Source organism: Apus apus, chromosome 4 (assembly GCF_020740795.1).
Source record: "Apus apus isolate bApuApu2 chromosome 4, bApuApu2.pri.cur, whole genome shotgun sequence".
NCBI classification, from domain to species: domain Eukaryota; kingdom Metazoa; phylum Chordata; class Aves; order Apodiformes; family Apodidae; genus Apus; species Apus apus.
This window is the reverse complement of record NC_067285.1, coordinates 91556119-91571721: the sequence shown is the minus strand read 5'-3', so window position 1 is coordinate 91571721 and position 15603 is coordinate 91556119. Positions and strand designations below refer to the sequence as shown.

The following is a 15603-nucleotide window of genomic DNA, read 5'->3' as shown; positions in this document are numbered from 1 at the left end:
TTGTGGTTGTGTTTATTCATGTTCTGTAGGTTTCTTTCTTTTTCAGGTAAGCACACTAAGCGGATTACTTGTGGTTGTTGGAGTACTGAAAACCTCCTGGCTCTAGGCGGTGAAGACAAAATTATTACTATAAGCAATCAGGAAGGGGATACTATAAGACAGGTAGTGTTTATAAACCCCATTTGATTTTAAGGCATACATGAATACTCCTGGTTCCTGAAAAAGCTGGGATCTATGGAACCTTGTACCTTCTCAATACCCCTGCTTTCCAGGACAAGCAGCCTTTGGGAAAGCAGTGGAAACATATCTAAACATCTGAGCCTCTGTGTACGCAACATGGTTTATGCCATTAGAGTCCGTGCAGTTCAGTGGTCCTGTCTACACATGCTTCTCTCATCCTTTACATTGATTTGCTACAAACAGATCCTCTGAGTGCAGTCCTAGGTTGTCATCCCCAGTAGCAGCTCAGGACAGCTCTCACGTGACTGCTCATAAAGTCTTTAGGAAATACACTTAGTGTTAGTTTTGGTTTAGATTGGTTAAATAGAGATACTGCCTCTCATATGCAAGGATTACTCCTAGTCTGGACCTCCACTGCAATGTTGAGAGGCTGATTCTAGTGCTTCCTCCAAGTACACTCAGATTCTCTAATCAAGCATTCTGTTTGTTGAGATGCATTCCAGTTCTTCCAAGCAACAACAGTTGCTGTGTAATGTGCAAATGAATGTAATTCACTTTTAAAGTTTAATGAGCAGTGTTTCACTCAGGGTTTTCAAACAAGTCTTTCATAGTTCATTTTATATGCTTTCATCTTTACGTGTGAAGATCACAATTGGATAATGCCCTAATAAATTTATTAGGGTATGTCTGTTTTTAAAGTTTAATGAGCAGTGTTTCACTCAGGGTTTTCAAACAAGTCTTTCATAGTTCATTTTATATGCTTTCATCTTTACGTGTGAAGATCACAATTGGATAATGCCCTAATAAATTTATTAGGGTATGTCTGTGCTTAGGGGGTAGAGGCAGTGTAGCTGAGACAGCAGAGACCTAAGCAAGGCTTGCTTGTGAGGTTTTGTAATGTCCTTGGCTACAAAAGCAACTGGGTTGCTATTACTGCCTAAAGCAGATCAGGTAAAACACATTTTAAGTATAACCATAACCATATGCAACATAACCAGTATGGCTTATTTTTTTACTGCCTTCTTTGAATTTGCAGTGAGGTGACCTTGTTTGTGCTGCTGACCTTCAGTTTGTGCAGCTGTATAATAGAATTTTTCAAGTCTTCTTCCTCAGATGGATCTTTCCTTCTCTGTTTGGATTTGTATTTCCAGCTGCTTCCTAGATCTTTTTCAGTATATTCCATGATAACATCATTATGATCCAAACAGCTCATGTTTTCTCCAACTTTTTCCTTAGGTGTGGTACTAAATACAATAAGAACTCTGTGTATGTATGTATGCATGCAGGAATAGTTTAACAATTTTGCAATTGCAAAATTTGCAATTATTTGACGTCAATATTTGTTACATTAACTGTTGATTTTTCAATCTGAACTTTCTTGCAGACCTCAGTGAGCTCAGATCCCAGTGATATGCAGTTCTCAGTTATGAAGACTGATGAAAGAATATCAACCAGGGAAAGCACAGTAAGAAGTCCATACAAAATACTGCAGAAAGTGTTGATATGATGATTTCAGGGTTTCTGCGGACAGCACTATGGGTCAGGAAGAAATTTTTTCCTTCTTGACTTAAAATTGGCTGTTGAAGATTTATTTTTTTCTTTTCCAAAACTTTCCTTTAAGGAAAGTTCATTAAGGATGTCTTCATGAAAATTGCAGTGGTGAACTGCAGATAATAGCAGTTTTGTGGTGCTACTTAATAGATTGGAGATGTGTGCAGGGACTTAAAGAAATACATAAAATATAAATCTAGAACAGTCTGTACAATGTGGCAGATGGGATTGTCAGCACTGCAGAGATGCTGCCTGTCAAAGGGCAGATTTTCAGCTATGAGTTTTGAGAATAGATCACTGCTCGTTAGGTTTTCATCTTACGTATGTGTCTCTAAATGGCTATAGTTTCATTGTCTTCATCATTTTTCTTGAATGAATCAAAGTCTATCATATCAGTCAATGGTGACATACAGAAAAATGAGGTAATAACTATTAGTAGAGTATATTATTTAATGATCAGCAATGAAGTAACAAGAAAATACAGAAAATACATAGGTGATACTGTGTTAGAATTTGTTTTTATCTGTACACTTGTACGACATAATTAAATTCTTACATTCAAATTTAATCTATGGATTAGAGGTGTCAAGAAAAAAATTGTCCTTATGTTTCCATTGACAAGGACCTGTAGGAGTTTTTTGCCTCTCTGCATGGAGTGCAACATTTTCTGCTTTCTAGGGAAATTTAATTAACAGCTATTTTGAAAATGCAGCAACTGAGGACTTCAGCCTTGATTTCTGTTGCTGCTTCCTCGGGCATGCCATGGCCTAGGCATTGCAGGTTTTTTATTACAGCTCTCAAGTTTGCTGTGAAAACATTAGGGAGCATTCTGTAATTCTGTAGTTCTTGGTGTTTGTGGTTGGATGGTCTGTCAACAGTTCTAAACCACAGCATTGACTGTCAAGGTGGGGTCAGGGGGGCTTGCCTTATAACAACCTCTTCCAAGCTGTTAGTTATGACATCAGAACAAAACAACAACCTGGAAGATGTATCAAATTAAGTGGTACTAGAGTTACTATCGTGCTCTGCAACATAAAATAATTCTTGTAATCTCTTAGAATGGTTTAAGAAATAGTATTTCTTAAATACTTCATCATTAAGCTCCAATGGAATTATAAGCAAACTTCTAAAAGACAGAGAACATACTTTTAATATTTGGGGTATCTTTAGGAATTATAGGTCAGAATTTGAGTTTTTAAATCTGGATTAATGGATTTTTAGGTCAATATATGCCTTTTTTTCCTCAGTTTGAAGATACCAGCTTTGTATTTCATTCTTCCAGCTCTTTTAGGAATAAAACATTGTCTCTTTTTTAGACAAGGAGAGAACAGAAGGTAATGTAAAGTAAACTTGTAAATAGCCCTTCAAGATACCTTTGTCAAAGAATAAGGTGAATAAGGTGAAACCAGCTGCTCCAGCTTGGTTTTCCAAAAATCAGTGTTTAACTCTTGCCTGACAATACTGTGCTTTTTGGAGGTTCAGATAGACAATATCCACAGCCTTTACCTTGTCCAATAGTCAGGTCATCAGGTCATAGAAGGAGATCAGGTTTGCCAGGCAGGACCTGCCTTTCATAAGCCCATGCTGACTGGGCCTGACCCCTGGTTATCCACTATGTGTCTTCTAATAACACTCAAGATGATCTGCTCCATGACCTTCCCTGGTACTGAGGTCAGACTGACAGGTCTGTAGTTTCCTGGATCCTTCTTTCTGCCTTTCTTATAGATGGGTGTTACATTTGCTACCCTCCAGTCCATTGGGACCTCCCCAGTTAGCCAAGACTTCAGGTTAATAATGGAAGGTGGCCTGGTGATCACGTCTGCCAACTCTTTCAGCACCCTTGGATGTAGCCCATCCGGTCCCATAGACTTGTGTGTGTCTAAGTGGTGTAGGAGGTCTCTGACCACTTCCTCTTTAATTGTAGTGCTTCATTCTGCATCTCCTTCCTGTCTCCTAGCTCATGTGGCTGTATATCCATGCAGCAGCTAGTTCCACTGCTAAAGACTGAGGCAAAGCAGGTGTTGAGCACCTCAGCCTTTTCCTCATCCTTTGTTACTAAGATTCCCTCTGCATCCAATAAAGGATCCAGTAATCCTCCTTTTGCTGTTAATGAACTTACAGAAACATTTTTTATTATCACTAACAGCTGTAGCTAGTTTGAGCTCTAGCTGTGCTTTGGCTCTCCTAATTTTCACCCTGCATAGGTTCACTTCATCTTTATAGACTTCATAAGTGACCTGTCCCCACTTCCAAAGGTCATAGACTCTCCTTTTGTTCCTAAGGTCCAGCCAAAGGTCCCTATTTAGCCAGGCTGGTCTCCTACCCCGCATACTGGATTTTCAGCACATGGGGACAGCCTGCTCCTGTGCCTTTAAAACTTTTTTCTTAAGGTATGTTCAAGCTTCCTGGACTCCTTTAACCTTCAAGGCACCCTCCCAAGGGACTTTATCAGTCAGTCTTCTGAGCAGATCAAAGTGCCCTCTGGAAGTCTAAGGTGGCGGTTAATCCTAAAAAAAAAAACCCCAGGGTTCAACCTGTCTTCCTCTATGAAGTCCAGCATCTCTATGGGATTCATCAAGTAAAATGCATTCACCTAGACTCATACCAAACTGTAAGTCCTGCATGTTTGATACACACAGAACAGGTGGTTTCTTTTGGAGTTGTCTTTCTGTCTTTGAAATCCCAGCAAGTTACTTGAGATATCAGTGTTGTGACTCAAGTGTAGTCCAAAAGGATATCTCCATGTAACCTGCTGTCGTTTCCTCTGAGAACATGGAACTGACTTAATGTTTCTCTAGGGAAAAGTCTTGAACTTGGGATGTGTGTTCTGCTGGGCTTGCATTTGGATTTGTGAACTGCTGGCTCATGGGGGGAATACCCTGAAGATCTCTTCCACTGTTGATAAAGAATCACAATTCAGATCCATGGGATTATTAAGGAATATTGAAAGTCCTAAATCTCATATTTTATTGAAGACGTAGGGCCTAATTTTAAAGTGATGTAATTTCTATCAAGTTAATTTTTCTTTTTATTCATTGGCAGGTAAGTGTAGTGGTTGGCAAGAGGACTCTCTTTCTTTTTAATTTGAATGATCCTGATAACCCGATTGATCTGAAATTTCAGCAGCCTTATGGCAGTATTGTAACCTACAGATGGTAAGGAGAACTTTCTTAGTTAAATATTCTAGCATTAACAAACTGAAGATTTTTCCAGTAGTTCTGATGAATGCTAGAAATTTAATTGTGTATACCTTGTTTACACTGGATTTTTATTGGATGTGTTGTAGCCTTTTTCATAATTTTTTTCAAACACAAAGAAGTCTACATTTTGCAGTTGTTTTACTTGACAATTCAATGGCTATAAAAGCAGTATTTTCAAATATTAGTGTTGTTGGTATGCTTAGAAGACTAGCAGTCTTCCTGTCTAAACAGTAAACTAAACTGAGGATTTTATAGGCTTTTTTCTGTTTGGATGAGTAACCGATGAAACAAGCCAGGGGTGGAGTTGTATCCTTCAGCTAGTTTGTCAGTTTACGCAGTTCTGCGAAGTCTTGTAGCCTCCCTTCTGTGTAATCCAATTGGTGATGTTCCTTTGAAGAAATCCCAAGCTAGAAGTTTCAATTCTGTACCCAAAAAGTAACTGTACTGTTTCTGTATCATACTGTCATTTAATGCCTGTTCAGTCAACGTGGCATTGACAGTTGTCCCTTTACAGTACAACTGTGTGTGAACCATATGCTTCTTAATTCATGGCCACATGTCTAATAAGGCATACCTGGGCTCTTTCCCCTTAAGGGTGTTTCTGCCTTAACCTCATTCATTCTGCTTGACATTATGAGAAGTAAACAGACTGTGTAGTCAGAAATACAGGTTGTAGCTTTGGTACTTCCTCTGTGTTTGAATATGTATGCCTTAAGGGCAAAGTGACTGACATTATTATTTTTAGTTGGGACCAAGTCAGCCAGAACATTGAAATGGAAGTTTGCATCTTCCAGCATGCTTATTCAAATGAAGATACCAGAAGTCTTTCTCCTGACATCACTGCCATATATGCAGCTTGCTGAAAATAAAGTGTCATTATAGAATGGGGAAGAAAGAATAAAGATGACTTAGGAGTGCAGTTGGGGCACAAACATGGTTTTGTCCTCTATGATTCTTTGGTTGTTTTTCCCTTAATTTATTTTATACTTTCCTGTTACACATTAGTAAGATATAAATTTCCATAATTTGATTGTTTTTCCTATTGAAGAGAGGCATTGACAGTTACCCCCAGTAGTTTGAAAGAAACTGCATTTTGCATTTTGCATAAATAGATCTCTTAATTGTTGGGATTTTTGTAACAGGTACGGTGATGGCTACATCATGATTGGTTTCTCGCGAGGGTGTTTTGTAGTCATTTCTACACACATTCGTGAGATAGGCCAAGAAATCTTTCAAGCTCATAACCATAAGGATAATCTAAGCAGCATTGCTATATCACAGTCATTAAACAAAGCTGCATCATGTGGAGACAATTGGTAAGTGGTTGTTTTGTACGTAAGGAGTGGAATTCTTTTTACAAAACTGTAGCTGTTGGGCATTAGAGCTAGGCTCTCTGAGGCTTCAAGACTCCCAAAGAAGTCAGTGCAGAGAGGTGAGATGAATTGCACTGATGAACTACCTCTCTGCCTAAATTTAGGAAAAGCTAATTTCCACCAAAATCTCTGCAATTGTAATTAACTTTATTGTAATTATTGTATATGCACACACACACAAAATTAAACTTGAGTATAAATTACTCTTTTTTATTATTTCTTTTTATACTATGTTAGCTGGCTACAAAAATGTCTAAATTAATATTGTTTATTGATGGGACATACACATCTGCTTAGCAATAGGAGAGCAATTAATTTAAAGCTGCACTGTGTATGCTGATATCCTGATGCCCTCTTCCCTGGTGCTTGGTATTGCCTGCAATCTAGGCAGTAGTTTAAGTGTGTAAGCAATTAAGGAATAAAATAATTAAAGGGGCTGGAATTTTTCCAAAATATGTTGTGCATGTGATAGAATATCTCCTTTAGCTCCTCATCCTCTGCTCCCTTCTTCTGGAATATCTGAATTCTTCATTCAAAAAGGAGTGGAGTAATGCCAAGAGTCAGGCTGTTCTGCCTGTCCTCAGTTCTGTGTGTGACCTTAACTGACTGCTGATCTATGTCACTTGCACATCAAGAGTGTTTGTCAAAAATGAGTTTTTAGCCTAACCTGTATTGTAACAGGTCAAAAGGAAATAGTGTGTGTTTCCTACCCCTGAGTTCCTTCTAACTGGATTTTCACCTTTTCCTCAAATTTTAATTCTCAAAAAATCTTTTTGTGTAGTGATAGTGATATACTATTTAGGGTGATTCATAACAATTTAGGAAATGAAAGGCATTTTTTATTTGTGCTCTGTTTTTTGCTCCATTATGCTGTCTTGATTGGGTTAGGCTTCTTACAGTTTATGATGACTGAGATTTATATTAGTGGAAATGACTGTTTATTTTTGTTTTAGCATTAAAATCCATGATCTGTCAGACCTCAGAGAAATGTATGCCATAATAAACTTGGATGATGAAAACAAAGGTATGTTAACAGCCTCTATGAGGACAGAATTTTTTGCTAATTAAGTTACACAGAATTTTGCTGGCGACTCTGTTTTCATGAGTGAAAGTGCTGTTGTTGGAAAAACTGTGTAAATACAGAATTTATCATAAATTTCTTCTTTCCGAACTTGTATTTATAAGGTGACCCATAGCAAAATGGGAGCATACTTTATTTTACCTGTTCGAAGTAGAGAGAAGTACAGCTCTCAGAATATTTGATCAGTTAGTGTTTTTTTAATCTTTAATACATTATATTAAGATTATTAAAATAATATACCTGACTAGTTTCTGCTTCTTTCCATGGTGCTTTCCATGGTGCTTTTTAGCATCTCTTTTTACAGACGTGGTACTTAATCTGTTCTTATCCTGATATGAGATTGTGCCTGTGGCTCCCAGAACATGGTTACAAGACTATCCATGTTCTTGAGGAGTAAGTTACCACCACTATCTCCTCATGTAGTGTCTGTAAATACTTCAGTCTTCACTCTTAGGAAAAGTGCTAAATTAGTAAATCACAGTTTTGGTTGTAATTATTCCAGTTAATCTTTGAATTATATTAATTGGTTATGTTTTAGCACATTAGTACATGTATTCCTAGGTATGAAATCCTACCATTTTCACATTTTAAAGCAAAACAATTGTTTCTTCATCTCAGTAGTTAAGTAAACAATTTTAAACATTTTTTAATTGCAAAAACTTGTGAATGTTTTAGGTGTAGATCAGCTGGCATGGACAGATGATGGACAGTTGTTGGCAGTATCTACACAAAGAGGATCCCTCCATGTTTTCTTGACAAAGCTTCCAATCCTTGGAGATGCTTGCAGTACACGGATTGCGTGCCTCACTTCTCTTCTTGAAGTTACTGTAGCAAATCACGTGGAGCGAGTATGATAACCTTCCTTTTAAACCTCATTTAGATATAAGTAAAGTAAGTATTACTAGTGGATCAAAGTTGCTTTGCTTTGTTTTGTTTTCTTACAGGAGGTACCAGTCACAGTCTCTGTTGAGGTAGAGCCAAGTTTTGTTGCTGTTGGTGTGTATCATTTGGCTGTAGGAATGAACAATCGGGCTTGGTTTTATGCGCTTGGAGAGAATAGTAAGCATAAATTCAGTTCTCTTATTTTACGAATTCTGTACTGTGTTTAGCAGTTCTGCATGTTCCACATTGTACTATAGCCACTTGAATTGCCATAGGATAGGATCTTCAAATTATGATCTTCACAAACTGAAGCAGTCATGACAAGGAATTGTAAATAAAAGGTTAAGTTCAAGATATTGGTAACAAAAGGTAGAATGTTTCTTTTTTAGTTTTTTTTATATCATGTTGTTAATCAATGAAGGATTTTTAGGCTTTTGAGACATTATTTGGCCATGTCTTTAAATACTAAGTTTGGCTGTATGATCATAGGTAAAATTGGTTAGGCTATGTCCAAGTTTTAGATGGTGGATTTAAAGCTTTCATGTCTCTCTAAACATCACCTTTTTTGACTAAAAATAAATTAATCAAAATTGTAATAATACTAGTCAGAGTTGCATAGAAGAAGTGTTTCCCTTGTGCTTTATAACCAGTTCTCTGACTGTGAAGAGGAAAGCCCCTTTACATGTGACATGTCCCCTCTCTGCTTAGTTGTGAGTTTTTCACATCTGGTGAAATCTCACCTGCAAATTTAGATGATGGTAAGTGAAGATCTCTACAAAATCAAAATGTTTTTACCTTTTCTTTCTCTTTGAATTCTTTAGATGTAAAAAAGCTTAAAGATGTGGAGTACCTGGGCACAGTAGCAAGTATGCGCCTTAATTCTGACTATGCTGCTGCTCTCTTTGAGGGTAAAGTCCAGTTGCACATGGTAAGAGCTCTGGCAGCTTAGAGTGCTGAGTTGATCTAAGCTGAACAAGTTAATGTAATTTTAAAAATGAGATAAAATGGAGTGATGTTCAGTTATTGGACATAAAAATTAAAAATTCTTTAGAATTTTTTTACTGGCTAACTAAAATATAAAGTTCCTGTAGACTTCAGAAATACAACCTTGACTAGAGCAGGTGAAGAAAAAATGTTTTATTGTGAACTATTTAACATATTTAATTTTTAAAGTCTCCATGGGAATGTGAGACAGTTTAGTACAGGGAAAACTATGATACCTCAATAGTGGAGTTTTTCAGTGCATTCTATTCTTTATGTTTAGATAGAAAGTGAAGGTTTGGATGCTCAGGAAGAACGAGAAACTAGACTCTTCCCAGCAGATGATGATAAATTCCGAATTTTGTGCCATGCTTTAACTAGTGACTTCCTCATATATGGTACAGATGTGAGTATTACTTCTAATTTTGAAGACCTTTTTTGATGGAATGTATTTCTATCTGAATTACTTGGATTTTTACTCATACCTCTGGCAAAAAAACTGTGCTTCTTAAAAGTTTACAAGGGATTATTTTCTATGCAAGAACTTCATGCAAGTACAGTCAAAATTGCGTCCAGCTTCCTTTACTGTTGCATTTATATGAGAGGAATTGGCAGGAAGATTAGGTTGTGCTTTTACTAGTGTTTATTTCAAAACACTGATTTTAATAGCAGAATTTAATTCTGTTGCATTAGTGAGAGGTTGGCAAGCAGACTGTCTTCCAGGTACAAGAAAAAACTAAGGGCTTGCCTTGCAAATATGTTGATTTAAGTGGTGATGTGCTAGATGATTCTATCCTTTTAGTATTTTCTGGCACTGGGAATACAGGGCACATTTGGCAGTGTAGTATTTTGCTTTTTGTGATATAGATTGATGTATTGACATTCCAGGGGAAAAGCAGGGTCACTCTCTTTTGTGTTACCACTGGTTTAATAATTTGAGTGGTTTTGCAGCAGTTGAGGGCTTTCCCACCTCCTCAGTACCTGGACTGGTAACTAATAAATTTGACATACTAAATTTGCAACTGATTAATTTGATGTGTGCAAATTTTACAATTGTCATGAAAAACCACCTTTTAATTCCAGTGTTCTTCTTTGTGTGATGCTGGTTGAAATACAGCCTTAATCACAAATAAGTTTCTTTTCTACCCTTAATTGGGTGCATCTGTTTTTAAGAATGTGTGCCTCTTCCTTGCAAATTTTTCAGCTTTGTTTGAAGATTAAGTTTTTGTCAGCGATGAGGCAGACTTTTCCCGTTTAGGGAGCTGCACAGTAAATAGTGCTTGCATCTACAAAGCAGAGTGAGATAAACAACAACAAACAAAACCCCTTAAACCTCAAACTCCTTTCCCCATCCCCCAAGAAACCTCAAGTTTCCCTGTCCTCCCAAAGCTAGCTGTGAATGAAGAAGTAAGTAAAAAAAACACCTGGAAGTATTTTTCTTTAAACATGCTCAGCATTCTAAGATAGGAGAAACTACAATCAAGTTAATTTTCTATTTACCACTTACTGTTGTCATTGTTAGCTTTTTCTGTTATTTCTCATTAGACTGGAGTTATTAATTATTTCTACATTGAAGACTGGCAATATGTGAGTGAATATCGGCATCCTGTCAGTGTGAGAAAAATTTTTCCAGATCCCAATGGAACCAGATTGGCTTTCATAGATGATAAAAGTGATGGCTTTGTCTACTGTCCAGTAAGTTAGTGTGGGATACACATACAGTTATATTTACAAGCAGGATCTTCAACTATATAGTGATTTTAATAGAGAATGAAGAAGCTTTTGTCACTCTTAATATGTATGCTGGTTGAAGAAATTGCCAGTGAAGTTTGAAGATAAATAAGTGGTAAGATAAGGAAGTAAAATCTGTCATATTAGGTCAGGACAATTTCTTCATTCTAAATTCCTGATCATCAATTTTCAGAAATCTTATGTCTTTGTGTATTCAGATACAGATATTTTAGCCCATTAACAAACACTGCCAGTTTCACTGCCTGTCCCCATATCTGTTTTTCTAAGGAAAGTAAATAGCATTCATACAATGTACATCTTCTCCATTTACTTTCCTTCTTAAGTAAACTATTATGTTGTTCCAAGTCACTGTTTATAAGAAAACTTCTTAAAATGTAATTTTGATATTTTTGCACTATTTATATACTTTTTAAAATTTTTAATCATAGCTGACATGCATATTTAGTTTGTGTCCTTAGTGACTTGTCAGTAATTTTACTTTTGCATTATCTGTAGGTAAATGATAGATTGTATGAGATTCCAAACTTTTCACCAACTATTAAAGGAATCTTGTGGGAAAACTGGCCAATGGATAAAGGTGTTTTTGTTGCTTTTGATGATGATAAAGTGTACACTTACGTTTTTCATCAGGATGCCATTCAAGGTACTGTAAATTCTTTTAAAATCATATTCACTGTTTTAGTTAATGAAGTAAGACATGTTCTGAATCTTCATTTGTCTTACAAGTTTTAATAACTCTGTATAAAAGTAAATAATACTATAGAAATTTTGAAGTGATTAATGGAAAACTAGTTGTTTTGTCAGTTTCTCTGTAAAGCTCCATCCAGTAAGGCATTTTGGTCTTAAGTCCCTAATCTTCTTGCTATTACAATCTTATGTATGAAATGTACATATTGTGCTTCAGTTGTATTTTGAAGTGTTCATGAGAAAGTCTTAGGATCAGAATGACAAAACTTGTATTCACTTACACTCTTAACCAAAATTGTAATCATAGCAATTTCTGTATTTGTGACAGAAAACATTAAGAAATTTACCTACAAACATTTGAAAAATGACCTTCCTAGTTGAGAAGGTTTAAGTTACATAGACTTTCTTTACTGAAAAATGTGCACTGTACGTTGGATGGTGACTACCAGAATTAGAGACTTTAAAGTAATGCTCTGCAAATCTTCGTTATTTCAGCTGTGCCTGCTTGCTACACTTTTTACCATGTAGGGATTTTAAAATAATGGGTTTTTTTCTTCCTGATCTTTCAATCTAGGATCAAAGATTATTTTGGCAGGTGGCACGGAAGTCCCCTTTTCCCATAAACCTTTGTTGTTGTATAATGGAGAATTAACTTGTCAGACTCAGAGTGGGAAAACAAATAATATCTATCTAAGCACTCACCGTTTCCTTGGCAATTTAAAAGACCTGGGACCTAATGAGCTGAAACAAATGCTTACTCAGACTTTACTGTTGAAAAGGTACATCTACATTTTAATTATGTTGTGTAAACTGTTTTCTTCTGTGCTTATAACTCCACACAGCATATCCTCGTGATTTAAAAATGCCATGCTGAATATTGATAAATTAGATTGATCCATGAGTCCATGTAGCTATCTATGCAGACCAAGCAAAATAAAGTGACCCAGTGGTGCTTTACTTGTTTTTCCACTGTCAAAGCCACAGTAATTTTTTCAAGACTGTTTTGGGTTTCTGTGACAGTGGCTCTTCCAAAACTGGCTGAAGGTGCTTCTTGCATACTCCCCTTCCACTGTAATGAAGCAATGCAAAATCAGTATAGTGGAAAGAATGGCAGAGTAGGGAAAGCAGATGCTGTCCTGAAAAAGTGTGGTAGAAACAGAACTGTAAGTTATCCATTTGTATTTCTCCTTTCTTCCTGACATACCTGTCTTTCCATGGCCTAGAAGAAAGTGCCTTTTATTTTTTCCCTACTGTAGTGTGAGGAAGAACCTGTTTATGTACAAGTAATACTAGTTTAAATGTGGTTTACTTTCTGTAGATTTTCTGAAGCATGGGAGGTGTGCAGACTTCTGAATGACCAGTCAGGTTGGAATGAGCTGGGCAAAGCTTGCTTACATCATATGGAGGTGGATTTTGCAATACGTGTTTATCGGACACTTGGTAATGCTGGGATGGTGATGTCACTAGAGCAGATAAAGGTAAAATGTAAAATTGCTTTTAAATAGGAAATAGGGTGATTTAATTCTACTTTAAGAATTGCTGAAATCTTATGTTTGTGGGGATTTGGGTTTTTTAAGTAGAAGATATTTTCAAGGTTATTAATCATCAGAAGAGAAAGTATCCACACCACAAAACTCTTGCCTGGTTTTCTCTTAAGTGGTTGCAGTCTCTACTGGAACACACAATCATCTTTTCTGCATTTACTTGAGAGTAACAGAATATATTCACGTCTTGGCATCTGGAGGTTCTTTTTTCCTTTGTTATTTTTGAGAAAATGTTCAGGGCCACTAGTATTATTTTAAATAAAAAAACAACAGATTGCAATTATACATCTACAAGCATGCATGAAATAGTACCTTAAAATGTATTTCTGCAAATTGCTGATTTTAGACAATGTTAGCTGTAGTTGCTTTGAGCTACAATAAGAAACACTTTTCTGGTTTGTACAATCCAATACATGTGGTTGCAAAATAGAAGGATATTTTCTTTTACTGTGCTTACTAGGTTGTTAATTATAACAACATTTTTTTAACTACTTTTGCACCTACTTACTTGCGTCTTTTTACAGGGAATAGAAGACCACAACCTTCTAGCAGGACATCTTGCCATGTTTACTAATGATTTTAATCTGGCTCAGGATTTATATCTGGCATCCTCCTGTCCTATTGCTGCACTTGAGGTATTTATTTAAGATGTGTCAATTTTCCTTCTGCTGTTTTAATCTCCACCTTAATGTTGGAATATTTTACCTTCTTACAATTCTGCCCTTTTATGGTTTTGTTCTTGCCATTGTGTGACTGGCAGACATTCTTTTAAGATTAAAAGTCTCACTCTCAAATTGTCTGAATCTTTCTGGAATACTAGCTCTATATTTGTATTTAGAATAATATAAAGAGAGTGACAGAGCACTGGAACAGGCTGCCCAGAGAGGTTGTGGAGTCTCCTTCACTGGAGACATTCAGGACCCACCTGGATGCATTCCTGTGTGATGTACTCTAGGTGACCCTGCTCTGGCAGGGGGGTTGGACTAGATGATCTTTCGAGGTCCCTTCCAACCCCTAGGATTCTATGATTCTAAAGTTCACATTAGAATTCAGAATTTGATACTTGCCTCAGGAAATGTTACTGTTCTTTGTTAACAGATGCGCAAAGACTTGCAACACTGGGACAGTGCGCTTCAGCTGGCTAAGCGTTTGGCCCCAGATCAGATCCCTTTCATCTCAAAGGAATATGCAATGCAGCTTGAATTCATGTAAGTTCTTCTGGAAAGCTGCAGCATAAGAAGATTAAACCCATAGTCGTACTCACTAGAAGAACGTACAATTGAGATATTTCATGATTGCATTGCTGAGAGGGGACTTCGAGGTCTTGCAGCTGTAGTATGAGGAAGAGTAGTTTTGTAAGGAGTACATCACGCTACAGACATGTTAGTAACTAATAGTTTTTATTAATTTCAGTCTATCTAGGTTCTTTGCAATGGGTAGGTCCACTATCTAATAATATAATCTACTAAGTAAATAATTTGTTGCAGGTAAGTGCTTGGAAAATAGAGAAAGTTCAAACCATTTAACACTTCTTACATTGGACAAAATGAAACCTGTTTAATGTCTAAACTAAGAGGAAAGACTGTTACCTAGTAATAGAGTTTTCAGACAATTCCTTCCCCCTGGCACCGAGACAGGACACTTGCTGGTCTTGTTGGGCACAGAAAGGAAGCAACAGAAGCAGTTGAAGCAATTCAGCAGTCTGTAACTTGAGCTCTGAATGTACTTAAGGAAAAAAAAAACACCTTTGTTTTATGTTGCAAAAATTCTAAACAGTTTTAGAAGGTTAGTCTTATTTATCCTCTAGAAAAATGTGGAAGTAGAGCTGAGATTATTGGGGTATATTTTGCAGAAAGATTCTTTGCCTGTCTTTCAAAAGAGATGTATTGGTCTCAGTATAACAGTATTGAGAGATGGACTGTCTCTGTGACTAATAGTGTGATGAAGTGCCAAGTGACATACTGTGTTACTGTCCATCTTTTTCATACTTAGCATCTTCCTGTGAAGTTGTTAGTCAAAATCTGGTGTGGCTGGTAGGTAACCATCTCCTCCTGTTCAAAATACTGTTCCATATAACTTTGCGTTTTCTCTTAGGGGTGATTATGTTAACGCTCTGGCACATTATGAGAAGGGAATCACTGGAAACAATAAAGTAAGTCCTTTTTAGTAATTATAAGATCTGTACTATCATACAACACATTAAGTTGTCATGTGTCAGACTCATTTGAATTCTGTTTTTTTATTCAGCAATTAATCTGTCACTTGTTTTGGGGACAGTAGTCTTTGCACATCTCTCATTTTTAACATATGGAATGATGCTTTCTCTAGGTATAAAGCAGTATTGCTATTGTATTAGTGGGGCATGACTAGGC

The 15603-nt window shown here is 36.6% G+C and overlaps 1 protein-coding gene across 7 annotated transcripts in view; it reads left to right on the top strand.

Annotated features, from left to right (window-relative positions):
* Positions 1-15603, top strand: part of WDR19 (WD repeat domain 19) — a 43314-nt gene that overhangs the window by 6724 nt on the left and 20987 nt on the right. For 6 of the 7 annotated variants that reach the window (XM_051616639.1, XM_051616638.1, XM_051616637.1 and 3 more), the window contains exons 6-21: positions 47-162; positions 1565-1645; positions 4774-4886; positions 6074-6247; positions 7258-7328; positions 8061-8233; positions 8330-8444; positions 9089-9195; positions 9532-9654; positions 10794-10943; positions 11496-11643; positions 12262-12466; positions 13006-13165; positions 13756-13866; positions 14330-14439; positions 15326-15383. In XM_051616639.1, coding sequence (XP_051472599.1) covers positions 47-162; positions 1565-1645; positions 4774-4886; positions 6074-6247; positions 7258-7328; positions 8061-8233; positions 8330-8444; positions 9089-9195; positions 9532-9654; positions 10794-10943; positions 11496-11643; positions 12262-12466; positions 13006-13165; positions 13756-13866; positions 14330-14439; positions 15326-15383 — 2015 coding nt within the window. The remainder of the gene's footprint in view (positions 1-46; positions 163-1564; positions 1646-4773; positions 4887-6073; positions 6248-7257; positions 7329-8060; positions 8234-8329; positions 8445-9088; positions 9196-9531; positions 9655-10793; positions 10944-11495; positions 11644-12261; positions 12467-13005; positions 13166-13755; positions 13867-14329; positions 14440-15325; positions 15384-15603) is intronic. The other variant, XM_051616641.1, reaches the window with a different exon arrangement.